The 27,988-nt window shown below is 47.5% G+C and overlaps 1 protein-coding gene across 1 annotated transcript; it reads left to right on the top strand.

The window, feature by feature from the left end:
- Nucleotides 1-311: 311 nt before the first annotated feature.
- On the top strand, nt 312-27,114 carry ATN1 (atrophin 1). The gene is given in 11 exon segments (XM_075612617.1): nt 312-512; nt 6,299-6,474; nt 7,622-7,759; nt 8,183-8,293; nt 8,638-10,298; nt 11,060-11,252; nt 11,384-11,485; nt 11,487-12,189; nt 22,118-22,261; nt 26,126-26,306; nt 26,493-27,114. Coding segments are annotated over 10 exon segments (3,342 nt in total). The 5' UTR covers nt 312-512; nt 6,299-6,399; the 3' UTR covers nt 26,527-27,114.
- Nucleotides 27,115-27,988: the final 874 nt, after the last annotated feature.

The following is a 27,988-nucleotide window of genomic DNA, read 5'->3' as shown; positions in this document are numbered from 1 at the left end:
CTCCTTCTCTCTCTGTCTTCCTATTCCCCTCCCTTCCCTCTCTGTCTCTCTCCCTCCTTCTCTCTCTGTCTTCCTATTCCCCTCCCTTCTCTCTCTCTCTCTCTCTCTCTCTCTCTCTCTGTCTCTCTCTCTCTCTGTCTCTCTCTCTCTCTCCTCCCCCTGCGTTCTTAGACCTAACGGGAAAACTGGCCGAAAGAGGGGAGGGAACAAGGGGAGAGAGAGAGAGGGAGGGATAAAAGAGGTAACCAACTGGAGAGAAGGAAGGAGAGGGGGAGACAGACAGACGCAGGAAAAGAGAGGGAGGTAACCAGGGAGGGGAGGGAGAGGGAGAGGGGGAGCAGTGGAGGGGGGAGAGGAGGCAAAAAAAAAATCGTCTTTTGTGGGATTTTCCGTGCACATCGGATTAAAGCCCCGCTCCCCCGGAGCCCCCTGCACAATGCGGCTCCCCCGCACACCCTGCGCCCGGACTGCTGCGACTGTGTGACCCGCAGCGGCTCCGGTCCCTTTGTTAGGTGGGTCACACTGCGCCCGCACTCTGCATCCTTCCAGGGGCGCACACACGGGCTGGCACTGTGTGTAAATACACATTCATGTACCACACACACATACATTACACACACACACCGGGTCACACACTCACACAGTGGGTGACACAGGCACGCACACTGGGGCACACAGCAGACTCACTCAGACACACTGTGGGACACATTCAGTCATACACACTGGGACACACTCACATACACTCGTACATACTGTGGGACACACTATGTGACACTAATATATACAGGAGACATTGTGTCATACACACACACACACTGGGACACACTCACATACACTCATACATACTGTGGGACACACACTATGTGACACAAATATATACGGGAGACACTGTGTGACACACACACACACACTGGGACACACTCACATACACTCATACATACTGTGGGACACACACTATGTGACTAATATATACGGGAGACACTGTGTGACACACACACATATATACACACACACACTGGATCACACTCACATACACTCATACATACAGTGGGACACACACTATGTGACACAAATATATACGGGAGACACTGTGTGACACACACACACACACTGGGACACACTCACATACACTCATACATACTGTGGGACACACTATGTGACACTAATATATACAGGAGACATTGTGTCATACACACACATACACACTGGGACACACTCACATACACTCATACATACTGTGGGACACACACTATGTGACTAATATATACGGGAGACACTGTGTGACACACACACATATATACACACACACACACACACACACACACACACACACTGGGGCACACTCACATACACTCGTACATACTGTAAGACAATGTGACACTAATATATACAGGAGACACTGTGTGATACACACACACACATATATACATACACACTGGGACACACTCACATACACTCGTACATACTGTGGGACACACTATGTGACACTAATATATACAGGAGACACTGTGTGACACACACTGGGGCATATATTATATACACACACACACACATGTAAACACTCATACAGACACACACTCATACACACAGTGTGACACTCATATTAACACACTGGGACACACATATACACACAGTGTGATACTCATATACACACTGTGGGGCATAAACCCATAGACATAGGAGACACACTGTGGGGCACTCATACTGTACACACAGTCTGAGACACACATGAACACAGGCAACACAAACACACACACACACACACACACACAGTATATACACACATTGTAGGACACATGCACACAGGTACATGCACACTGTGGTACATGCATATACAGAGACACACTCATATACACAGGGGAGACACACACAGGAGATTCACTCACTCATGCACGCAGTCTGAAACACTCATACACACAGACGCACACGCACACACACTGGAACACACAATCTGTCATGGACGTTACACAAGACATTGAGATACACACATGCAAGATGTACACACCCACTCCTGTGGCATCTTCAGAGCTCGGTTATCTGTCTTTGGTGCCAACATATACCGCGGTGTAGTACTAAGTACAGTATGACATCATGTAACAAGCTCACACACGTCATGTTATCACCTTGCTGCACTGATCCAGTGTGGGGGGTGATCTCTGCTCCCAGGAGCTTACACTCGACAGGGAATGTGACCCCATCCTGGAGGTGTGCAAGAGGTTTATTACCAGGTTTAGGGGGTGTTTCGGGGTGCTAGTGAAGCCTGTGTACATGGTGACACCTTATACCGTAGAAGGGAATCTCTGGGCAGGAAAGCTTGCAATCTATTAGAAACATGATTTGGCTGTGCATTTTGGAGGTCTATATGAACTTTGTTGGGGTGCTTAGAAATGATGACCCTGGATGATGCTTTTTGTAGAGATCATCCACATGATGTATTTGGGTGCTGCTTTGTTTTTTTGGGGTGATTTAAAGGGTTTGGTTCCATGATTGCCATATGTATATTTCATTAGGACATATGCGATTTATTTATGATAATTAATGTTTTCTTTATAATTAACACAGAGTTCATAATTCTTAATAAACAGTACACACTGATCACACACAGCCAGAAATGAATGTACATCACACACAGTGTTATATTATTAGATTACACCGTCATTACACACACAGTGTTATTACTATATTACACACTTATCACCCCCAGTGTTGTATAACTATATTACACTTATCACAAATACACACACAGTTGTAATAATATATTACACATACAGTACTATTATACTACTATATCACACACAGATAGAGTTGCATAGTTACATAGTAGATGAGGTTGGAAAAAAGACATCATCTAGTTCGACCTATGCTAAATTTAGACAACAGATACTTTATCCTATATTTAGTTATATTAATACATTACACACTTATCACATACACTGTTATATTAATATATTACACACTTATCACATACAGTGTTATATTAATAGATTACAAACTTCTCCCACAAACTTATATTAATATATTACATACTGTACTTATCACACAGTGTTATAATAATATATTACACACTTATCACATACGTTATAATACAATATTACACATTTTTACACAAGGGTATATTAATCAACAAAGATTTATCGCACACACACACAATGATATATATATATATATATATATATATATATATATATATATATATATATATATATATATATATATATACACACACTTATCATACAATATTATATATTCATAATTTACAACACATGTTGGATAGAGAGCACTCTTAACTCCACATCTGCCACTGGTGCTCCTTAAAAAATGATGATAATGATGGGAGAAATACTTCCCAAAATAGGCACAACAAGTGAACTTATGCAAAAGGTGAACATTTCTTTCTAAATATTCTTTGTGTTGATTGCTTTTAACAAAGGCCCGTGCAGGGGGTGAAACATCGAAAATATTTGGAAATAAATTGCCCAAGCCGGGTATTTCTCCCAGTGTTATCACTCATATTCACCATCTCCACATCTATAAAGATACTTAGCGTGATATTCCTATATTGCACACTTGTAGATGCACACAGTGTTATATCACTATATTACACACTTATCACATGCAGTGTTATATTACTTCTAAACACATACAGTGGTGAAGAAGTTTTTAGTGCTAGCAATGTTCAAGACACAATCATGCTAATATTCCTAATATAAACCTATATATCTAATATAACGCATATGTTTGTTCCCCTCGGCAGAACCTGTAGATAACAGTATCTGTGGTGTAATGTTCTTTTCTCACCTACCACAGACATTTCAGTCCAATGCTACAAAAACGCATTGAAAATTGAATAAAGTCAAGTGACTATGAACTTGTATAAACCCTTCATTCGATCTGTGCTCCATCGACCTCGACCCTTAAATCTAGGAGAACAAAGAATACTGCAATGGAAAATTTTGAATAAAATTGTGATATTTTATTACTATATATATATATATATATATATATATCTATATATATATATATATATATAGATATATATAGATATATATAGATATATTACATATGTCTTGTTAAGTAAAGATTAGGTGAGCTTTTATTGCAGTGTTGTTCACCTAGTTGTGTCGGACCTCCGGGGGCGGCCATATTTAATGTCTAAAGAGGGGGAAACACTATACCCCAGTCAGATTGCAGGCGCCTCCACCATTCATTTCCAGGTGAGGATAACTGTCTCCGAGCTGCCACGGGCCTGAGAAACCTCCCTAATGTGCGGGTCAGGTCGAGAGGTCCTCCCTGGTCCGGTTCCCTGGTCCGGTCACCGCAGTCCAATTTCTTAAAAAAGAATAATATTACCATTGAGTGGGGTTGATGCTGTAATATTTTGGGGGCGATGACCCGGCTCCTGTAACGTAACTGAGACATTATGCAGCACCACAGTTTTACATATAAGTTGCTAAATGCTACAGGGAACACTTAAGGGTTTAATATAATATAACACACACACACACACAAACAGGGCCGCCGACATATTTATTTCCCGGGGTCCATATCTAGAGTTTAAACGCCCTCCCCCCTGTCAGCAGCCTCATGAGCCCCCTCCCCCCCCCCCAGCATTTCACACCTGTATTTGTCTCCCACCTCTGTCTCACTCTTCCCCCTATCTTCTTCACTCACTATTCCTCCCTCTCACTCAATCCCCCCTTCCTCACACTCATTCCCCCCTCTCCCGCTGCACACACACACGCACACACACCCCCACCCCTGAAATACAAACACCATTACACCCCTGCAAGGATACAAACACCACTACTCCCCCCCCAAATACACACACATCTACTCCCCCACAAATACAAACACCACTACCCCCGCCAAAATTCAGACCACTACACCCCCCCCAAACAGAGATACAAAGACCACACACTTACCTCTGGTTGATGCTGTCGCCGCTAGGCCCCGGCTCTCGCCAACTGCTGTGGGCCTTTTCCCACGCTGAGCCTCCCTCTCTCCCATGCCGAGCCTCCCTCTCTCCCACGCCGAGCCTCCCTCTCTCCCACGCCGAGCCTCCCTCTCTCCCATGCCGAGCCTCCCTCTCTCCCACGTTGGGCCTCCCTCTCTCCCACGCCGAGCCTCCCTCTCTCCCACGTTGGGCCTCCCTCTCTCCCACGCCGAGCCTCCCTCTCTCCCACGCCGAGCCTCCCTCTCTCCCACGCCGAGCCTCCCTCTCTCCCACGTTGGGCCCCCCTCTCTCCCACGCCGAGCCTCCCTCTCTCCCACGCCGAGCCTCCCTCTCTCCCACGCCGAGCCTCCATCTCTCCCACGCCGAGCCTCCCTCTCTCCCACGCTGAGCCTCCCTCTCTCCCACGCCGAGCCTCCCTCCCATGCCGAGCCTCCCTCTCTCCCACGCTGAGCCTCCCTCTCTCCCACGCCGAGCCTCCCTCTCTCCCACGCCGAGCCTCCCTCACTCCCACGCCGAGCCTCCCTCTCCCCCACGCCGAGCCTCCCTCTCTCCCACGCCGAGCCTCCCTCTCTCCCATGCCGAGCCTCCCTCTCTCCCACGCCGAGCCTCCCTCTCTCCCGCCAGTGCTCGCCGGAAGCTGGGCCCGAATTCCGGGCTTGCCCAGCTTCCCACATGTACCGGCGGGAGAAAGAGGCTCGGCGTGGGAAGAGACAGGCAGCAGCTGGGGAAAGCCGGGGCAACCAGAGGCCTGGCAGCTAGACAGAAGTTGGGCCTGACCTCTGTCCGGGCCCAACTTGTAGCGCCGGGTTACGCAGTTATCACACCACACACACACACACACACACACACACACACACACACACACACACACACACACACACACACACACACACACACACACACACACACACACACACACACACACACACATTAATGTTATGCACTTATCACCACACAGTGTTATATTAATGTTACAAACTTATCACACACACACTAATATGTTACACACTTATCATACTCACCTTGTTTTATTAATATATTAAACATATCACAGGCATACAGTGTTATATTCATATATAGTGTGTAATATAACACTATGTGATAAGTGCCATATATAATAGTATACCATAAAAGTTATTTAAATATACATCTATATGAAACTCTTATTAGACACGAATATAATACATTAATATAACTATGACACGCCGTGTATACGAATATATGAGTGTTATATTAATATTTATCTGATTTATACACCTGTATATTGTACCTATATGTTTGTGTCTGTATTGTTTCACACAACCTGTGTTTACCCCCACCCCCTTTCTTTCCACTTTCTCCCAGGATTCCTTTGGCTCGGTATTTCGGTGGTCAGCCTTCTCACCCGCACCCCTCACCCGTCCCTCTCATCGTGGTTGGCGGGGTGAGGGGTCAGCGGGGAGTTTATGTTCTCAGAGTCCCGCGGGAGAAATGGGGGTCGTGAACCCGAGAATATGAAAACCCGTCAGAACAAGGACTCGGTGAGGGCCAGTGCGCAAGGTCACGCAGAGTCAGCGGCAGAGCCGAGATCAGACTGAGGCGCAGGGAGAACAAAAATACTCTGTCCGAAGTCACGCAGAGACTCGGTAGCAGAGCCAGGTTCAGACTGAGGCACGGAGATAGTTTAACTGTCTAAAATCACGCAGAGAGTCAGCGGCAGAGCTGGGCTCAGACTGAAGAGCAGGGAGGTAGAATAACTATGCCTGAGGTCAGGCAGAGGCAGAACCAGATGGAGGCACAGGGAGTTAAAATGACTGTCCGAGGTTACATAGAAAGTCAGTGGCAGAGCCAGGCTCACAGGGAGTTAGAATGACTGTCCGAGATCACGCAGAGTCAGAAGCAGATCCAGGCTCAGGCTGAGGCACAGGTATGAAGAATTTCTTCGGCCTAGGTTCATGCGGAGAGGCAGAGCCAGGCTCAGACAGAGGCACAGGTATGTAGAATTACTGCGCCCTAGGTTCATGCAGAGAGGCAGAGCCAGGCTCAGACAGAGGCACAGGTATGTAGAATTACTGCGCCCTAGGTTCATGCAGAGAGTCAGAGGCAGAGCCAGGCTCAGGCTGAGGCACAGGTATGTAGAATTACTGCGCCCTAGGTTCATGCGGAGAGGCAGAGGCAGAGCCAGGCTCAGACAGAGGCACAGGTATGTAGAATTACTGCGCCCTAGGTTCATGCAGAGAGGCAGAGGCAGAGCCAGGCTCAGACAGAGGCACAGGTATGTAGAATTACTGCGCCCTAGGTTCATGCAGAGAGGCAGAGGCAGAGCCAGGCTCAGGCTGAGGCACAGGTATGTAGAATTACTGCGCCCTAGGTTCATGCGGAGAGGCAGAGCCAGGCTCAGGCTGAGGCACAGGTATGTAGAATTACTGCGCCCTAGGTTCATGCGGAGAGGCAGAGGCAGAGCCAGGCTCAGGCAGAGGCACAGGTATGTAGAATTACTGCGCCCTAGGTTCATGCAGAGAGGCAGAGGCAGAGCCAGGCTCAGACAGAGGCACAGGTATGTAGAATTACTGCGCCATAGGTTCATGCAGAGAGGCAGAGGCAGAGCCAGGCTCAGACAGAGGCACAGTGGAAGTAATCTGTTTTCTCTCCCCTGCCTTTCTTTGGTTCCCGCCGCCCCCCGGGAAGATGTCGATGCGGAGTGGGAGGAAGAAGGAGAGCGCAGGCCCGCGGGAGGAGCGCAGGGCGAGAGGGCGAGCGTCACCCGGGGCCATCAGCACCTCCAGCAGTGACAGCAAGAGTGAAAAGGGCAGGCCGAGCGGCAAGGTGAGGGGGGTGGAGAGAGAAGGGTGGGGGGAGGGGGAGAGAGAGAGGGGGAGGGGGAGAGAGAGAGGTGAGGGGGGTGGAGAGAGGGGGAGGGGGTGGAGAGAGAGGTGGGGGGAGGGGGAGAGAGAGGGATGAGGGTGGTGGAGAGAGGGGTGGGAGAGAGAAAGGGGTGGGGTGAGGGTGGAGAGAGGGGTGAGGGGGGTGGAGAGAGGGATGGGGGGAGGGGGAGATAGAGGGGGGAGGGAGAGAGATAGGGGTGAGGGGGAGAGAGAGGGTAATGAGTTTTTCTTTCTCACAGTTTAATTCTTCTCTCTCTCCTTTCTCTCTATCCCCGCTCCATTTTCTCTCCCTCTGGCCTTTCATTCTCTTTCCTCTTTGCCCTCTATCGATCCTCTCTCCTTTCCACCCCCCCCCCCCCCACAGAAGGGGCGGTTGGAGGACACTGTCCCTAAGTGCAGTAAGCGCGAGCGAATGAAGGATTCCTCGGAGAGCGAGGCGGAGGCTGGGAAAACCCAGAAGAAAACCAAGATGGAGGTAAAAGCTCACAATGTCATTTGTATCATATAACCACACCCTATAATTCCTCCTATTGCCCCATATAAACGCTCCCTGTAACTATTGATTTCATAACCCCTCCCTATAACGCCTTCTATTACCCATATAACTAATCCCTAAAACCCCTCTTATTGCTCAAAATATTCACTCCATATAACTCCTCCCAATGCTCCAAATAACAACTCCTCCTATATCTCCATATAACACTTCCCTATTCCTCCTCCTATAGCCCCATATAACCGCTCCCTATAACTCCTGCTATAGTGCAATATACTTGGTCTCTATAACTTCCCCTCTTCCTCCCCTGTGCCCCCCCTCCCCAGTCTCCTGAGGTCCCTCGACCCCCTCCGGATGAGGAAAGTCTGGACGGTCAAAGCGGTAATGAGGACGGAGGGAGCGACCCACGTGACATTGACCAGGACAATCGCAGCACGTCCCCGAGCCTGCACAGCGGGGACAGCGAGAGTGACGCCTCCTCTGCCCCCTCCCCCAAATCATTCCCCTCCATATACCGGGGCCCCGCCACACCTCAACCCCCGGCCTCCCCTGAGACCGCAGTTCTGCTGCCTCCATCCCAGGCTCCCCATCTAGCCCCACAAATTGAGTCCCAGGCTTCTCGGGCCTACCTGGCCCCTCACCTCCCGCAGCTGTATCCTAGCAACGGTGGCATTGTCAAGGCTGGACCTCCACAGCCTTCTCAGGCCAAACCTCCCCCCACCACCCCCATTTCGGGTTTGAACTCTCCCACTACCCCGGCTCCTGCCCCCGCTAGTTCCTCCTCTGGATCCTACCCCCATGTATCCCACAACCTGCCCCCTCCCCCTGCTCTGCGTCCCCTTAACGTCTCCCCGGGGCTTCCCCCCCAGGTGGGGGAGAAAGCCACACAACCTCTCCCCCCTACCCCTTCTACGCTCAGATACCCCCCTTACCCTGGGCAGTACCCATCCAGTTACCCACACCCTTACCCTCCCCCAGGCAAGTATGGGCAGCCGCAGCCTGGCTCTCACCCCTCCTGGGGGCAAGGAGGGCACAACTATGGCCGGGGAGGTGGGGGTCCATACCAACAGCCCCCACCCCAAAATGGGCAAGGGGGTGGGGGGCATATCCCTGCTGGGGGATTTGTTCCCTCTCACCACAGGACCAACAGGTCCCAGTCCCCTCCCAATAACCACCCCCCTCACCCACTACCCACGGCCGGGGGCATCCAGTCTCCAGCGCCCCAAGGCAGCGTCCTGCACCCCCACGGGGGTGCATCAGGGGGGAGGGGGCAGTCTCCAAACCACCCCCCAAATAACACCCATCACCCTAATGTCCTGCCCAACAGGGGGCGCTCCCCCACCCCACAGAGCAGCCAGCCATCAATAGGTCCCCCCCAGCCTGGGCACCCCTCCCCCCACATTGTACCCGGGGGGCTCCTCTCCCCAAATCCAACCCCTCAGAGCAACACTCAACTGACCCCCACGGGGGGTGGGAATGGTGGGGGGCAATCACCTGCACCCCTTAGTGCCCCTCACCTTCTGCCCCCATCCTCTGCAGGAGGGAATTTGGGGTACACCCCCCAGGTAGAGCCCCAGCACCCACAAGCCTCACAGCCCCTTTATCAGCCCCACACCTCCCCCTCTATGTGTCACTACCCCCCCGGCTCTCAGGCCTACGCTAACTATCCCTTCCAGGGATACAAGGGGGCCCCCGCCCCGCCTTATAAAAGTGGAGCCCCACCCCCTTATAAGGCAGGGCCTTTCCCTGCCTCCACCCCCCCACCACCTCCCTCCCAGGGGTATAAGGAGGCATCCCTTGCAGCACCTGCTCCCGCCCCCCTTCCTGCCCCCCTTCCTGCCCCCCCAGCTCCGGCTCCCATGCAGATAAAACAGGAGCCCCCCGAGGAGTGTGAGGTAGAGGGGGAGAGCCCGGTGCCCCCCAACAGCAGTCCCTCACCTCCCCCCAAACTCGTGGACACACCGAGTCATGCCAGCCAGTCTGCCAGGTAATGGAGAGGGGGGAGAGGAGGCTAGGTACAGGAGGAGAGAGAATGCTGGAATGTGTAAAGAGGGAAGTGGGAGGGACGGGCAGGGGGACTAGGGGTGGAGAGGGAAGAGAGCATTGGATGGAGAGAGCAAAGAACATGGGGCAAAGGGAGAGAGACCAAAGATGGGTGAAGAAAAGAGGGAAGAGAGGATTGAATGATGGATGAGGGAGAGAGAAAAGATCTGGAGAAAATAGTATTTTGCTAAATTTCTCTCTCCTTGTCTATTTGGTCCTTCCCCCTTTTTCTCTTCTCCACACCCCTCTCTATACCTTTCCTTCTCTTTGTCTCCCTCCCCTTCCCCTTTTTATCCCTGTATTCTTCTTCCTCTCTTATCACCCCCTTCATCTCTTACCTCTCTCCCCCTTTGTCCTCCTCTTTACTTCCACCCCCTTTCCCCTATCTCTCCACTTTTCACCCTCCCCTCTTCTCTTCCCCTCGTCATCCACTTCCCCTTATCCTTCCCCCTCCTCTCTCTTCTTCCGTCTTTCCCTCCCCTTCCACTTTTTCCCTCCCCTTACCCCTCTGTTCTCTTCCCCTTACCTGCTCTCACCCTTTCAATTCTCTCCTTACTCTCCTATCCCCCCTTTCCCCTCTCTATCCTCTTCCCACTTACCCTCCCCCTCTCTCATCCCGCCTTTCACCTCTGCTCTTTCCTCCCTTTCCCCTCCCTCTCCCTTTCCTCCCCCGCTCCCTTTCCTCAACCCTCTTCTGGCTGTCAGGTTTAACAAGCACCTGGACCGGGGGTATAACTCCTGCTGTCGGACGGATCTGTATTTCGTGCCCCTCGAAGGCTCCAAACTCTCCAAAAAGCGCTCGGAGCAGGTGGAGAGAGCACGGAGAGAGAGCGAACAGAGAGCACGCGAGGAGCGTGAGAGAGAGCGCGAGAGGGAGCGCGAGCTTGAGAGGAGTACGGTGAGAAGGTCACCCCACCACCCCTATGCCTCCCCTTGTTCCCGTCGGCCACTGGCTTTACCTCCCTGGACCTCATCCTGTTCTGGCTCTGCTGCAGAATGGTAAACTTTCCCCCCCTTCTCTTGTTTCAGAAGCTGGATTCCCGCTCCCACGACTGCCCCCAGCTCTGCCCCCCGCCCCCCTCACACCACCCCTCCATGGCCATGCCCTCTCCCTCCTCGGCCCCCTCTCGCCCCCCCCCACTTTGAGCCCCCTGGAGCTGTAGCTGCTGTCCCCCCCTACCTGGGGCCTGACACACCTGCCCTACGTACCCTGAGCGAGTACGCCCGTCCCCACGTCCTATCGCCCGCAGGGCGAGCCCCTCAACCACACGGGCACAACCCACACCACCCCTTCTACCTGCCTCTGGGGGACCCCCTCCTTGCCTACAACCTTCCCGCCGTGTTCAGCAGCGACCCCTCTCGAGCCGAGAGGGAGTTACGGGAGAGGCTGAAACCCGGGTATGAGGTGAAGCCGGGGGAGCTGGACACCCTGCACCCCCAACCTCCCCCTCCCCACCACTCTCACCCTCCACAGCCGCCCCCTTCGGCTACGGGAGTCCCCCAACAGCTGGGGCTGCACCCTGCCTTCCCCTATCACCACGGGCAGCACGTGCACTCCCACGCCCTGGAGAGAGAGAGGCTGGCGCTGGCAGCGGGGGCGGCAGGAGGAGGTCCTGGGGGTGCCCCGGGGGGGGTGGTGGCAGCTGGGGGGGGCCGCGGGGAGCTTTCCTACGCGGAGCGTCTGGCTGCAGAGCGGCAGCACGCGGAGAGGGTGGCAGCTCTGAGCGGAGACCCCCTGACAAGACTCCAGATGCTGAACGTGACGCCCCACCATCACCAGCACTCACACATCCACTCACACCTACACCTGCACCAGCAGGATGCCATCCACGCAGGTGAGTGGGGGGACACTGCGTGGGAGTGGGGGGCACTGTGCTTCGGAGTGTGGGGAACACTGCGTGTGTGAGTGTGGGACTGTGTGTGTGTGTGTGTGTGTGTGTGACACTGTATGTGTGGGGGGGGACTGTGTGTATGATTGTAGGACAGTGTGTGTATGGGGGGCTGTGTGAGTGTGGCACACTGTGTGTGTGATTGTGGGACAGTGTGAATATAAATAAATAAATATATATATATAATGAAAGGCTCCTTACCAGGCAGACCATTACTACCAAGTGTGCTGTCTCTTCTTTGCTGTGTGTCCCTTGGATTCCATGGTCTGCCTGTTAAGGAGCCTTTCATTATACCTGTTCTTATGGGACTAGCACCTGTTTACATCTGTATTTGTGTGCTATCTGCTCTTTTATAATATATATATATATATATATATATATATATATATATATATATATATATATATATATATAAATCTGGGAAATGACATGCAAATGAGCACACAGTGCCACTTTTTGCTTCCAAACCACTTTAAGCATTTTTTTTTACTCACCATAACTTAACTAAGTAAGGTAAACCCCATCCTCATTGCTTCAGCTTTACATAGCCAGTAACCAACGCCACCCACACTGATGAAACCCATTAAGGTCGAAACGGCTATCTGTGGGTGGGTTTACTGGCTATGCATCTTAACCCTGGCTGTGCTTAAAGCTGTGACCATGCAGCAAGCTTAAGCCTATAGGGAACCATGTTTAAAGTGGTTTTGAAGCAAAAAGTGGCACTGTGCTCATTTGCATGTCATTTCCCAGAATCCCTTGCTGCAGTGGAAGTTCTGGGTGCTGGGTGATAATTGTGAAAGGCGGGGTTGCAGACCTGCCTAAGACATGCAGATGAGCATACAGTTATATTTCCATTTGCTATATGCTTTGCTGTGGAGGGTTTTTGTCACTTTTTTTACTCACCATAACTTAACTAAGTATCTATGTATCCGGCTGGCTAACCAGCTAACCTAGACCAGACCAACAATATTCAGTAACACCAGTTGGCTCCTTACCTGGGAGCTTTGTTCCCCTCGGGACAGCATAAGTATGAGCAGCCTGTGTCTGTCTGTCAGCTCTCCTCTGTCCTCTCTGTGTCTGAGAGAGATTGCGGCCCCAGAGGCATTTCCTCTTTTAAAAGCAGGTGAGCTTTCTCAATTAGGATCACCTGTGGACTGCCTAATCTGTGGGGTTAACTCCTCGCATACTGGAAAGCAGGCATACTGCCACCTCCTACTAATGTATACAGAGTCTATGACTCTGTAACATATTCCCCTCCCCAGCGTAACATTACCGAGTGGAGCGGCCCGTGCAGCCTCGCGTGCAGTATGCCTGACCGATGCTGCACTGTGAAGTTGAAGGGTTGTAATGATAGAAACCAGCGGGTACCTCTAGAGTTCTTCTCTTTGTTTCTATGCACCCACTGTAAGGGTGCAGGGTCTGTAATGAGCGTTAATGACCTGCCTAATAGGTAATATTTTAAAGTGTCTGTTGCCCACTTTACGGCCAAACATTCTTTTTCTACCGTGGCATACCTTTGTTCGCGGGGACACAACTTGCGACTTAAATACAAGACTGAGTGATCCTCATCTCCTACAAACTGGGACAGGACAGCTCCGAGACCTACTTCGGAGGCGTCCGTTTGCAGAAAAAATTATTTTGTAAAATCCGGGGCTACCAAGACTGGGTGACTACAGAGCGCTGTACGTAGGTCTAAAAATGCGGTCTGCGCACCACCGTCCATTTTACCACATCGGATGCCCTTATTTCTAAATCTGAAAGCTGTGCAGCCGGGTTGCAAAATGAGGTATAAATCACCTGTAGTAACCCACAATGCATATCAATGTCCTAATCTGTTTCCGGGGCCAATTCTCAATGGCTTCTACTTTATTGAGCTGGGGTTTTACAGTCCCCCTTCCCACAACATAGCCAAGATATTTTGTTTCTGCCAAGCCGACTGAACATTTAGCGGGGTTGGCTGTAAGACCCGCCTTCCGAAAAGTTCTCAACACTGCCACAACCTTTTGTAGATGTGAGTCCCAATCTGGACTATGAATTACCACATCGTCTAAGTACGCTGAGGCATAGTTCGAGTGCGGCTGTAACAATTTATTCATCAACCTTTGGAAGGTTGCAGGCGCCCCATGAAGGCCAAAGGGTAAAACGGTATACTGAAAGAGGCCATCAGGTGTGGAGAAGGCTGTTTTCTCTTTTGCTGACACTGTTAACGGGATTTGCCAATAACCCTTTGTAAGATCTAAAGTGGTTAGAAAACAGGCCCTCACCAACCTCTCAATTAACTCGTCTACCCGGGGCATAGGATAGGCGTCAAACTTAGACTTCATTGACTTTTCTAAAGTCATTACAAAACCATATTTACCCATCAGGCTTAGGTACCAAGACAATAGGGCTGGACCATTGACTATGGGGCTCCTCAATTACCCCTAGGTCTAGCATCTTTTTTACCTCTGACTGAATAGCCCCTCTTCTGGCTTCTGGGACCCTATAAGGTCTTATCTTAACGGCTATTCCCGGCTTGGTGACAATATCATGGGAAACCACCTTAGTTTTCCTTGGTACGCTGGAAAATACGTCCCTGTTCCTATTTATCAATTATACAGCTTCCCCATATTGTTCAGGTGTGAGTTCTGCCGATATTCGGACTAGTGGATCCTCCACTTTCCCGGATTTGTCAGCTACCACCGTCAGACATACCTCTCTATCCTTCCAGGATTTTAATAGATTTATGTGATAGATTTGCTCTACCTTCCTCCGATCTGGCTATCAAATTTTATAATTCACCGGGCCGACCTGTTCTAGAACTTCATATGGTCCTTGCCAATGTGATAGCAGCTTGCTTTCGGCTGTGGGAACAAGCACCATTACTCGGTCCCCTGGTCGGAAGCTGCGAACCGTAGCATGCCTGTTATAAAAGTTCTGTTGGGCCCTCTGTGCCTCTTCTAAATGTTGTCTGACTATGGGAGTAACATGAGCAATGCGTTTTTTAAATCTTCCACAAATTGGATGACATTCTTCCCTGGAACAGTTTGTTGCTCCCACTCTTCTTTGAGACTATCCAGAATCCCTCTTGGGCGTCTCCCATACAGGAGTTCAAACGGGGAAAACCCTGTAGAGGCCTGTGGCACCTCTCGGACAGCAAACAAGAGATAAGGCAACAAGGTGTCCCAGTTCTTCCCATCACTACCAACTACCTTCCTCAACATCATCTTCAGAGTTTTATTAAATCGTTCTACCAGTCCGTCCGTTTGCAGATGGTAAACAGAGGTTCTTAGGGACTTTATGTTTAGCTGTACGCATAATTCTCGCGTAAGTTTAGACGTAAACGGGGTGCCCTGATCTGTCAAAATTTCCTTCGGTATCCCGAGTCGGGAGAATACTTGCAACAATTCCTTAGCTATGGCATTGGAGGAAATATTACATAAGGGCACCGCCTCTGGATAGCGAGTGGCATAATCTAGAATTACTAGGATGTATTGATGACCCTTGGCAGATTTCTCCAAGGGACCCAGTATATCCATGGCGATCCCCTCAAATGGGATCTCAATAATAGCCATAGGAATTAACAGGGCCCTTAAGCTTGGTCGGGGGGCTGTCATCTGACACTCGGGGCAGGAGACACAGAACCTTTTTACTGCATTATATATCCCTGGCCAGTAAAATCTTTTTAGGATTCCTTTCTGTGTTTTCTCTGCTCCCAAGATGACCCCCCAATAAGTGAGAGTGTGCTAGCTCTAGGACCTTCCTTACTAATGAACTGGGTACTAGCAATTTTTCTATTTCTTGGCCCTCCTCTTGGCTCACATGGTACAACAAATCATTTTTAATACAAAAATAGGGATAGGAGTCCTTGGTTGTCCCTTCTACCGGGACCCCATTAACTTCTACCGCTTGGCTAAACCCATTTTTCAACTGGGGATCATTAGCTTGTTCCCTACCAAAATTACTTGGGGAAAGTTCTAGACTTCCAAAACCTTCCTCTTCTGGAGTTTGGTCAGTTACATCTACGGGTAACTTTGACTCCTGAGTGTCAACAAGCCCTGTCTCTGCCAACTCCTCATCCTCTGTTCTCCCTCTGTTAGGAGTAGTAACCAATGCTAACTGGGGTGGGGGCGGACCTTTTTTTTTGTCCTTCCTACGTTCTCGTTTTGATTTAGGTGTTTTAGACACCTCAGAGACTAATTCAGGGTCTGTAAACGGAAAAACATCATCCGGAGTAGGATTGTTAAAGGTGAGTTGTCCTCTGAGCAGGGTGTCAAAACCAGGAAAACTACAACCTAAAACAAGGGAATGGGGCAACTTTGGTACAATTGCTGCCATAGTTTGGATGACTTGCCCCTCGACTTTTACTTTTATTGGAGTTGTGGTGTACGGAAGCATACACCCATGCACACATAATACCCGCATCTTCTCACATGGGCGTAACTGGAGAGGATTAACTAACTTCCCCGATACCAAGTTAATATCACTCCCTGAGTCTACCAGGGCGGAGATTGGTTTACCATTTAAAACCACTGTGGTGAGAAAGTTGTGGGTATTTTTATCCCTGCGGATCACACATGCCACTCCACTGAACTCTGACCTCACAGAGCCATACGCACACTCCATTGGTTCAGACAACTCAGGGCAGTGAGCCTTAATATGTCCGCCTCACCACACTCAAAACAAACAATTGGCCCAGTTCGGTCTTGAAACCCTCTCAGAGATTTAGAGTTTCTGTCGTTATCGAGGTTTTCTTCCAGTCCCTCAAACCGTGCGGCCGGCCACGGGTCTTTGTTCCAGCGCTGGCTTCTAATGTTCGTGTTGGGCCGCGGGTTTTGGTTTGTGCGAGAGAACGTGAAGCATGACAGGTCACGGGTGGCTAGAAAACGTTCCACTGCGCCTACCATGGCATCATAAGTGAGGGGGTCTCCTTGTCCCACCCAATGTCGGAGGTCCTGGGGTAATGCTCGAATGAAGTGGTCAAACACCACCATCTCAAGGATCCAGGTTGGGCTATAAGCTTCTGGTTTTAGTCACTTGGTAGCCTGTGATCTGGGTGACTTCTGTTCCTAGTATCTCCATGTATGGAACCTTTGCGCACAGACTACGGGAGTCACTCTAATCCTTGCAAGGATTTCGCTTTTTAGACGGTCATAATCTGCTGCGGCTTCTTCATCGAGGTCACAATATGCTTTTTTGGCTTCCCCTAGTAGAAAGGGTGCGATAATCCCAGCCTATTTGGAGCGGGCCCAACTTTCCCAGGAAGCGATTCGCTCAAAGGACCGGAGGTAACCCTCTACGTCGTCTTGCGGCGTTATTTTCTGCAGGTATAGGCTCGCCTGGATGGGCCGCACCTTGGCTGCACTGTTCGAGTCCATAGTAATCTGGGCCATGCGTTGAACCAGCCCCCTCTGTGTTTCTGCGATAACACCAAGCTGGGCTGCAAGTAACTGGTTTGTCTCACGTTGTGCCGCAGTGTGTTCCTGCTGAACAGCAGTGCTGTGTAGTAGGGCTTTCACAACGTCCTCCATACTGATAGTAACAGTCCGCACAGGATCCACCAGTCGCAATGTGCAGCTTCGTCCCTTTACAGGGTATTTGGCATCCCACTTCTAACACCAGTTGTGGCATGATGACTGTGGTTAGTGAGGAGGCAACATAATTCTTCCGGTGAAATAATATTCTTGAGGTTTTAATTGTCCAAAAATATAACAAAACAATGGGTGCTCTGTCCCTTTAAGTAAAACAAAACATCAAACCAAAAGCCTATCCCCGTTAGGGGAACTAACTAAACAAAAGCTCAGCCTATCTACCCGGCTGGTTAGCTAACCTAGACCAGACCAACAATATTCAGTAACACCAGTTGGCTCCTTACCTGGGAGCTTTGTTCCCCTCGGGACAGCATAAATATGAGCAGCCTGTGTCTGTCTGTCAGCTCTCCTCTGTCCTCTCTGTGTCTGAGAGAGATTGCGGCCCCAGAGGCATTTCCTCTTTTAAAAGCAGGTGAGCTTACTCAATTAGGATCACCTGTGGACTGCCTAATCTGTGGGGTTAACTCCTCGCATACTGGAATGCAGGCATACTGTCATCTCCTATTTAATGTATACAGAGTCTATGACTCTGTCACTATATATATATATATATATATATATATATATATATATATATATATATATATATATATAAAACAGTGTGTATATATGTGTGTTATATATATATTAGTATAACACGAAGAGACAGGAAAAATTAGGAATGCGTTTGAAACCAAATAAAAGTTTGCGACATCATCACGCAGGTGAAGCAATGAAAATGGCAGTGGAACAGAAATATCGCAAGAAGAAATGATCATAATTGGGCAAAGATGGTACTGGACTGGATTCCAAGGGGAATTCAAAGACCAAGGCGACGGCCAAAAGTAAGATGGGAGGATGAAATCAGGACATTTGTTGGAGCAATGTGGAGAAGAGAGACACTTGCAACCACAGTACCTAGAAGACCATTGGGGAGGCCTCCATCCGGTATGGCTTCAACAAGGGCTGAAGATGATGATGATATATAACAGTCTATATAATGTGTGCAATATATATATTTATATATACACACACATTTTGTATTATATATATATATATATATATATATATATAATATATAATATAATACAATATATGTATATATATATATCAACATCATCTTCAGCCCTTGTCGATCCACTGCCGGATGCAGGCCTCCCCAATGATTTTCCAGGAACTGAGGTTGCAAGTCTCCTCCATGTTCCAACAATTTTTCTGATTTCATTTTCTCATCTTCCTGGTCTTTTGGTATCTCTTTGAATCCAGTCGTGTGCCATCTTTGTGCAACGGCGGTAACTTCTTCTTGCGATATGTCTGGCCCACTGACATTTCATTTCTTCACCCTTGTGATTAAATAATCTCAAAAATACCAAAAGAGAATTTCAACTGAAGCTGACAAATTGCTTCAGCTGGCTTGAGATACATGGGGGATCCTGTAACAAAGAATTATGTAAAACTTATGAAGATTGTAGTTAAATGCACAGAAATTACTAAAGGAATCAGTAACAAAAAATAGCATACGAAAATATCAGATGAGGCAAAGCAGTTACTGAGGAAAGTACAAGAAATCCCAAGACGGAAGAACAAAAATTAAATATACAGAGCTATGCAAGATGATCCGCAAGCGTATAACTGAAGATGTAAAACAAAGTTATTGCAATATGGTGGCGAAAACTACTGAAGATAACAAAAGTTTAAAGTAGATGAAGCAGCGACTTATAATTGGGCAGAAGTAAATCACTGCACTCAACAGAACGATGGATCAACAATAACAGTGCACTTATCTTAAAGAGAGTTGAGGACTTCTACAAGAAATTATACAAGAACATAGATAACACGAGGGATAATCAGGCAGATAACGAGCCAGAAGAAACCACCAATTATGTCCTTCCAGAAGAAGTAGCAATATGACGATTGGTAAACCCCCAGGGGAAGATGGAATTACAACTGAAAGAATACGAGGCAGAAGTGAAGACAATCTTGCAAAACTCTTGCCATGTTGCCTGAAGAACAGGAAAATTCCAGAAAAGTGGAGCGTTGCCCGTTTTCCTCAACCATAAGAAAGGAGACAAAGAACTACAGACCAATCGGTCGACTTCCAATCGCTTACAACGTTTTCATGAAGATACTCGCTAATCGGCTGCAACCGAAACCAGAATTTGGCCAGCCAAGAAAACACATTGTAGAAGTCATTTTGCGCACTAATACTGTATATATGATCTAGCTCTCAGTTTAGGATTCATAGATTATGAAAATCATTCAGTCATTTTAAATGCACCCGTGTGAATGTGAAACTTGGATCCTAAATTCGAAATTAATTGAGAAGCTTCAGACCACTTAAAGAAGGGTGGAGAGGTGTATGCTGGGTATTACCTGAAGAAGCAGGCAAAAGAATAAATGGGTCCGGAACCGTCTGTGACATCATCACAGGGGTGAAGAAACAAGTGTCGGTGGGGCAGACCTATCCCAAGAAGAAATTACCATAGATGGACAAACATGGTACTGTACGCAACTGGATTCCAAGAGATATCCAAAGTACGATATGAGAATGAAATTGGGAAACCAAAGTACGTATAAGATCATTGGGGAGGCCTTCACCCAGCAGTGGATCAACAAGGGCTGAAGAAGAGGAGATATATATATATAAAAACAAAAACTAATATATATATATATATATATATATATATATATATATATATATATAGGAAAAGAAGAGGAGAGAGCGCACGCCCATAGCGTAAAATTGTATATTTAATGAGGGGAAGGGGAAGAGGGGGGGTAAAAATGCACTTACAAAAGTACCGTTAAAATAAGCATTGCGTGATTATAATCACCACCATCCGGTTGCTGCTGTATATTCTTGGGGCAATCCCGATCTCACAGCAGAATGGATCGACGTCCCAGCAGGTATCCAGGGCCAGTGGATGTGTGATGCTGTATAAGAGTCCAAGAAAGTGGCTCCGTGTTCTCAAGCCTCTGTAGCACCAGCGCGTGGATCGGTCCACTCCAGCGCTTTGTAATGACGTAATGTCAATGCGTTCAACGTGATGACGCTCCCTGACGCGTTTCGTCACTCACGGGTGCTTATTTTAACGGTACTTTTGTAAGTGCATTTTTACCCCCCCTCTTCCCCTTCCCCTCATTAAATATACAATTTTACGCTATGGGCGTGCGCTCTCTCCTCTTCTTTTCCTTTAGATTCCCTGTGGACGTGGTTTGTCCATATTGAGAGCAGCCGGAGACCCCCTGCACCAGCACCCATTTCCAATTGGATTATTATCTGAGGACTGGTTTTCACCTTTTTCTTTGCTTTTTTATGTTGTTATTTATAAGTATTTTTATTATTATCTGTTAGTGTGTAGTTATCCTCAGTATTGTGCACAGGTTTAGGATTATTTTGTGCTATAATATTATTTATGGGATTCACATTTATTATCTAACACTGTTAAGATATATTATCATAGATATAATTCTAGCACGGATTATTTTTAATTTGATTCAGAGGCGCTGCTTTCTTTTTCTGTTTGTCTTCATATATATATATATATATATATATATATATATATATATATATATATATATATATATATACATATATATATATATATATATATACATATATATATATATATATATATATATATATATATACATATATATATATACATATATATATATATATATATATACATATATATATATATATATATATATACACATATATACATATACATATATATATATACATATATATATATACATATATATATATATATATATACATATATATATATATATATATATATATATATATAATCAGTGTCTATATTATACAGTATACGCAGAATGCATTTAATGTACAGCATACATACACTGCTAAAAAAAATGGGATCCCTTTTATTTTTTTACATCTTGCAGAAAAATCACCACATTTTCATGCGAATTTGAGCAATTATACGTCTGTCACAGTAGATTTTTACATTTAAGAATTATTTGATAATCTAATAAATATTCTTTGGAATTGGTGACGGCGTGATGACCTCATCAAGCGAATAGTTACAAAATGGTGTTTAGCGAAGAAGATAAGCACGTTATGGCTATCCGGACTGAAAAAAGTAGTTAATAAAATAGATGCCATGGGTAGTTTCAAGCGCTGTCTGGATAGCGCTGGTCCACGCTCCATTCGCACAGATTATGCAATCAGACAGTGGCGTTCTCATCGTTGGGTGTGCATTTCAGCAGAAGGACATTTTCAACACTCACTGTGAACACAAACTTTATTGCACTTCCTCTCCTAACTGTCCCCCTGGTCTCTTGCCCCCCAGCCTCTGCCGGCGTGCACCCCCTGATGGATCCGCTGGCATCGGGGTCCCACCTCACACGGATCCCATACCCTGCGGCTGCTCTGCCAAACACCCTGATCCCACACCCCCTGCACGACAGCGAGGTGCTTCGGCAGCAGATATTCGGTGAGTGAGACCCGGGAGGGAGAGATACAGAGGAGAGCGAGGCAGAGATGTGATGGGGAGAGGAACTTGGTGGTGGTACAGAAGGAGAGAGAAGGAGGGAGAGTAATACAGAGCTGAGAGAGGCAGAAACATCAGAGAGAGAGAGAGAAAGAGAGAGATGGAAAGAAGAAAGTCAGGGGTGAGAGTAGGAGAGAAATATTTTACCAGTAAAAATAATCAAGCTTAACAGTGATATTGATCACTAAATAACATGTTTGTGTTTCTGGGTTCTCTGCTCAATTCAACATTTTTAACAACTTTTTTGAGAGCCTCAAAACACAAATTCCTGTTTTACGATGTTTTCCCGATATCGGCTGCTCAGTATGAGCCATGGGTTACACCAGGGGGGCGAAAACTTTTTTCCCTGCGCCCCCCTGCTGGCGGTCCCCTCACTCCCGCGCCCCTCCCTAACCCCCACTTACCTGCGCTCCAGCATCATGACATCGACGTCACATGACCTAATGACGCCGCGTTGCCATGGCGACGCAGGAAGGAAGCCACCGGAGCCTAGGTAAGTAAAGGTTTACAGAGGCCCTGCAGCTCCCCCGGCACTTAATTTAAGTGCCTTCGGGAAGCGCGCGGGGCCTCGGTAAACCCCGCGCCCCCCTGCCGGCAGTCTCACGCCCCCCCCCCAGTTTGCGCACCGCTGGGTTACACAATCATAGCAACCGCAGATACAGCAGATCAGAACAAGCCAGCGGAATAACAATTTAACAGGACAAGTTTAGAAACTGGGTGATGAGCGATTACAATTCAGTCCAGAGGAGTAAGTGGGGGCATGATATCTACCCCCGTCACCACCAGAGGCTGCTGCAAATTATTGCATCTTATTATATGGCTCTGTATTTTTATTTAACTCTTCATGTTACTTCACTGAATGTTCTTAGAAGGCTTTGCATGTTATTATGTCTCTCTGCATGTAGTTATATTGCTGTGCATGTATTATATCTGTGAGAGAAGGAGGTGGCAAGCTTCTAAAACAAAGGCAAAGCCCAGCCTGCCACCCCTTCCCATCTGTCCAAGCCCCAGTGTATTTTAGAGAGTCCTTGTACTCTTGATATGCCCTTTGATATTGTTGTCCTTTGCTGGACATCCTTGCCATGCTCAGCTGCCCCCTCGCTTGCCCAACACAGTGAGAGCTGTGCCCGTGGCTTCCTCGCTGGGTTCTTTCACTCTGTAGCCGTTTTTTGCAGATGAGGGATTCTTGGTGGGCAGGCCCCTTTGTTCCCCGATCCCCTCTTCCAGTGGGTTGGTAAGGTGGAAAGGAAACTGGCACCCTTGGCTTCCGATGCAGGGGCTCGGCTTCTGTGGAACCGGCGTTGCTGGAACTGAGGCGTTCGCTGCATATCCCCAGGTTCCCGCTCTCTACAGACTCTTTGCTTAGGGGGGCCCTCTCTCCTGCTTTCCCATGCTTCAGACTTCCTGTGTCTGTAGTCCCACCAAGAATTAGCCCCCCTGATTGGCTATGCGTTGGAACACCCCAGCTATCCGGATTGGCTGGTTTAGATTGGGGGTCGGTTGGTGGCAGGGCCTAGATGCACCCCCCCCCCCCCTCCTGATTGTCCCAAAGTTCTAGACTTTGAGCTCCTTGATTGGGTCATTCAAAATCCCAAGTTCCTCAATGGGAGCGCTTTGTATAAGCATCTCTGCCTGTCAAGCAGCCAGTACTTACTGGGGAATAACGCATACTTTTCTCAAGCTTCACATTGAAGCATCCCTTCTAACCCCTTTTGGACTTGGACTTTGCCTTTCTCTCTGCAACCAACCCAACTGCTCCAAGGTTCCTTCCATCTCCACGAACTAGCCCTTTAGCCGGCGACATCAACATACTGTATGTGCTAGGTTTCCTTCCCCTTTCGTTTATCTGCTGTGTCTGTATGTTACCTTGTTTGGTACTGTACCTTCTCCTAATAAACCCTTAATAGGCCACATGCCTGACTGATTGCTAGCTCACTCGCTTCTCTGTGCACCTACCCAGCCAGGTTAGGGTGTGTTCCCCTCTGTGTGGTGTTCAGGCACTCTCCATGGCCTCTGAGTTGGCTGAGGCCTCATCGTGCCCAGAAACTATTGGTATAGTGTGACCAGATTTTCAAAAGAAGAAACCAGGTTACAGGGGGAAAAAATTATGTATAAAACAAATTCAATCACTTAAAAATAAAGATTATAACGGTATTTGACTAATAACGTCCCCATTCATGCTCTATTATTGATTTATTTCCGTTTCTTAACATAACACAAACTCTCGAGTGTAGCAAAATCTCGGTTTTGTTTATATTAATAAATCGTTTCCTTTAATGACCCAATCTTACCTCTATTGTTCGTTCCTTCCCCCTCCGACCTGCCTCAGAAAACAGGGGTCTCACAATCTCACGAGCAACACGCACAGCACGGCCCGTTACCGCGTTACATATAGCATATAGGTGCCAGTAATTAGAGTTGACCAATATATTTAAAATGTTTACTCTTTGATACGATCCACCACATAAACACATGTAGAATCTATTTTTACGGTTTTAAGTGAGTCCGAACAGGGAAAAGCAAAATAAACAGGACATTTGAACGATTTTGAGAAATTTGTCAGGACACCGGGACGTTTCATGCGAATTCGGGGTCTGTCCCAGCTAATCCAGGACGTATGGTCACCCTATATTGGTTGTACTTACAGTGGTTGTGGCTTCCTCAGGTATCCTGTGGTTCCCGGGTAGGGTGGGAGGTACCCGGTGTAAGAGAGCTGAGCTCTTGAGTTGTGCCGCCTAGTGGTCCCAGGTGGTAGTACACTAACAGCCTAGTGGGCTCAGGCTGTTTTTTGGTAGGTTTGGGCACAGCAGGTTTGGGATTTGCTCACAGTCAAAGGACCAAGGCGCTACCCAGGCTGCCAGATGCTTATAGACGGGTGCAGGTTTACGCTGTTAGGTGACAATAGCGTTCTGTATGTTGATGTATTGCTCTGCATGTTACTATATAGCTTTACTTGTTATTATATGGCTCTGCATGTGACTATATCGATGTGCGTGTCGTTATATCGCTCTGCTTGTTATCACTTTGCAAATGGAGTCACCTCCTGAATTTATATTTATGCAGCTCTGTTCAATGTCGGCGCTTTCGCTGTTCTAGGAAGCACTAGTAGGAGTTATATGGGCCAATAGGAGAAGTATGATTATATGTAGCAATAGGTGGAGATATAGGGAGCGGTTATATAAGGCAATAGGAGGAGATATAGGGAGGGGTTTTATGGAACAATAGGAGGAGTTATATCTAACGGTTATATGGAGCAATAGGAGAAGATATAGGGAGCGGTTATATAGGGCAATAAGTGGAGATATAGGGAGCGGTTATATAGGGCAATAGGTGGAGATATAGGGAGCGGTCATATGGAGCAATAGGAGGAGATATAGGAAGCACTGGTGGAGATATAGGGAGCAGTTATATGGAGCAATAGGAAGAGTTATAGGGAATGGTTATATGGAACAATAGGAGCAGATATAGGGAGGAGATATAGGGAGCAGTAGGAGGAGATATAGGGAGCAGTTATATGGAACAATAGGAGTTATAGGGAACGGTTATATGGGGCAATAGGAGGAGTTATATGGAGCAGTTATATGGAACAATAGGAGTTAATAGGGAACGGTTATATGGGGCAATAGGAGGAGTTATATGGAGCAGTAGGTGGAGGTTTATAGGGAGTGATAATATGGGGCTTTAGGAGGAGTTATAGGGAGCAATAGGGGTTCTGGGGGAATAAATAGAAAATGTGAGGAACTTTGTTGTGCAGAGTTTGGATAGAAGGACTCATGCAATCTCCTTGTACCTGTCTCTCCCCCCCAGCCTCCCCATACCGGGACCTCCCGTCCTCGCTCTCTGCCCCCCTCTCAGCGGCTCACCAGCTGCAGGCCATGCACGCACAGTCTGCGGAGCTGCAGCGTCTCGCCCTGGAGCAGCAGCACTGGCTGCAAGCGCACCACCCCCTACAGGGCGTCCCCCTCCCCGGCCAGGAAGACTATTACAGGTAAGAGCTATGCTGTGCTGCTAACTCTCTGTGACTTCTAACCCCCCAGTTTTTGGACTCTGTGTGACTTTTGACCCTATCGCTGACCCTCAGTGTGACCTCTGACATGGATCTGACTCTGTAGCCTATGACCCTGGCTCTAACTTTACTTGTGACCTCTGACCCCGGCTGTGATCTTTTCCCCAGTCATTTAAAGAAAGAAACAGACAAGTCCCTGTAATGTCCGAGTGATGACATCACAGGGGTAAGAGGCCATCTCGCCGCACGGAGGTATCCTGTGTGGACAAGACAGCGAGATGATGTAACAGCGCCAAAGACGAGGAGCCGCTGGAATCTGATGAGAGACACACCCTGTGACAGAGAGAGACACCCTGTGACAGAGAGAGACACCCTGTGACAGAGACTGCCAGCTTGTCACATTAACCCGTCATCTCTTGGACATTGTCTATTTTTTTGTATGTGACGTGTCACTAAATGTGCGTATGGGTGTGTGAGCAACAGCGGCACGGCACCCCCCACCTGAGTGAGTGTGTGTGAATGTGTATATATATATGTATATCTGTGTGTTTGTGTGTGCGTGCATATATATAACTGTATGTCTGTGTGTGAGTGTATGTGTGTATAAATCTGTGTGTGTATGAGTGTGTGTGTGTATATATATATATATATATTATATTATATACATGTGTGTGCATGCATATTTGTGTGTGTGTGTGTAATATATATATATATATATATATATATATATATATATATATATATATATATATATATAATGAACAGATGATACCGTTCTGTGGCTAACGAAATGCTTTTATTTGTGCGAGCTTTCGAGATACACTGATCTCTTCTTCCGGCGATGTTACATTGAATAAAGCAGGCAAGGGGTTTACTCAAAAACAGTGCATCTTGTTATGTGACTAGGGCCCATCTCTCCCCCCTGTGTAGTGTGCGATTTATGACTAGGTGTTAAATAGTCGTGTGTGTGTGTGTGTGTAAATATAAATAAATAAAGAGCCCACAGTGGATACAGCGCTTTACAAAAGGTGCGTGGAGTGGGAGTGTATATCAATAGTGTGGATATGTGTGGAAATGTGAGAGGGTGTTGCATTACTAAAAGTGTGTGAAGACACATACACACACTTACATCCCTCACATTCAGGGACTATTTAATACCTCAAGTCATAAATCGCACACTACACAGGGGGGATGGATGGGCCCTAGTCACATAACAAGTTGCACTGTTTTTGAGTAAACCCCTTGCCTGCTTTATTCAATGTAACATCGCCGGAAGAAGAGATCAGTGTATCTCGAAAGCTCGCACAAATAAAAGCATTTCGTTAGCCACAGAACGGTATCATCTATTTATTTTTGATTATTAAAGCTCGTCTAACACAGTACTGATACTTCTACACACATATATATATATATATATTTATGTGTGTGTGTATATATGTGTGTATATGTATATGTGTGTGTGTGTGTGTGTGTGTGTGTATCTGCGTGTGTATCTGCGTATGTGTGTGTGTGTGTATATGTATTCTTTCCGCACTCCTTCCATATATCTTGATACTTTCTCCGATCGGAACTGGTTGGTGCTGGCTAAAATAAATGGTTGAGATCTCCTCTCCACCATCAACAGTGATCTTCAAAACCACATTTCTTCTTGTTTGCCGCACGGT

Source organism: Ascaphus truei, chromosome 8 (genome assembly GCF_040206685.1).
Source record: "Ascaphus truei isolate aAscTru1 chromosome 8, aAscTru1.hap1, whole genome shotgun sequence".
In the NCBI taxonomy this organism is placed as follows: domain Eukaryota; kingdom Metazoa; phylum Chordata; class Amphibia; order Anura; family Ascaphidae; genus Ascaphus; species Ascaphus truei.
The sequence above is the reverse complement of the archived record's forward strand: the minus strand, read 5'-3'. Positions and strand labels throughout refer to the sequence as shown.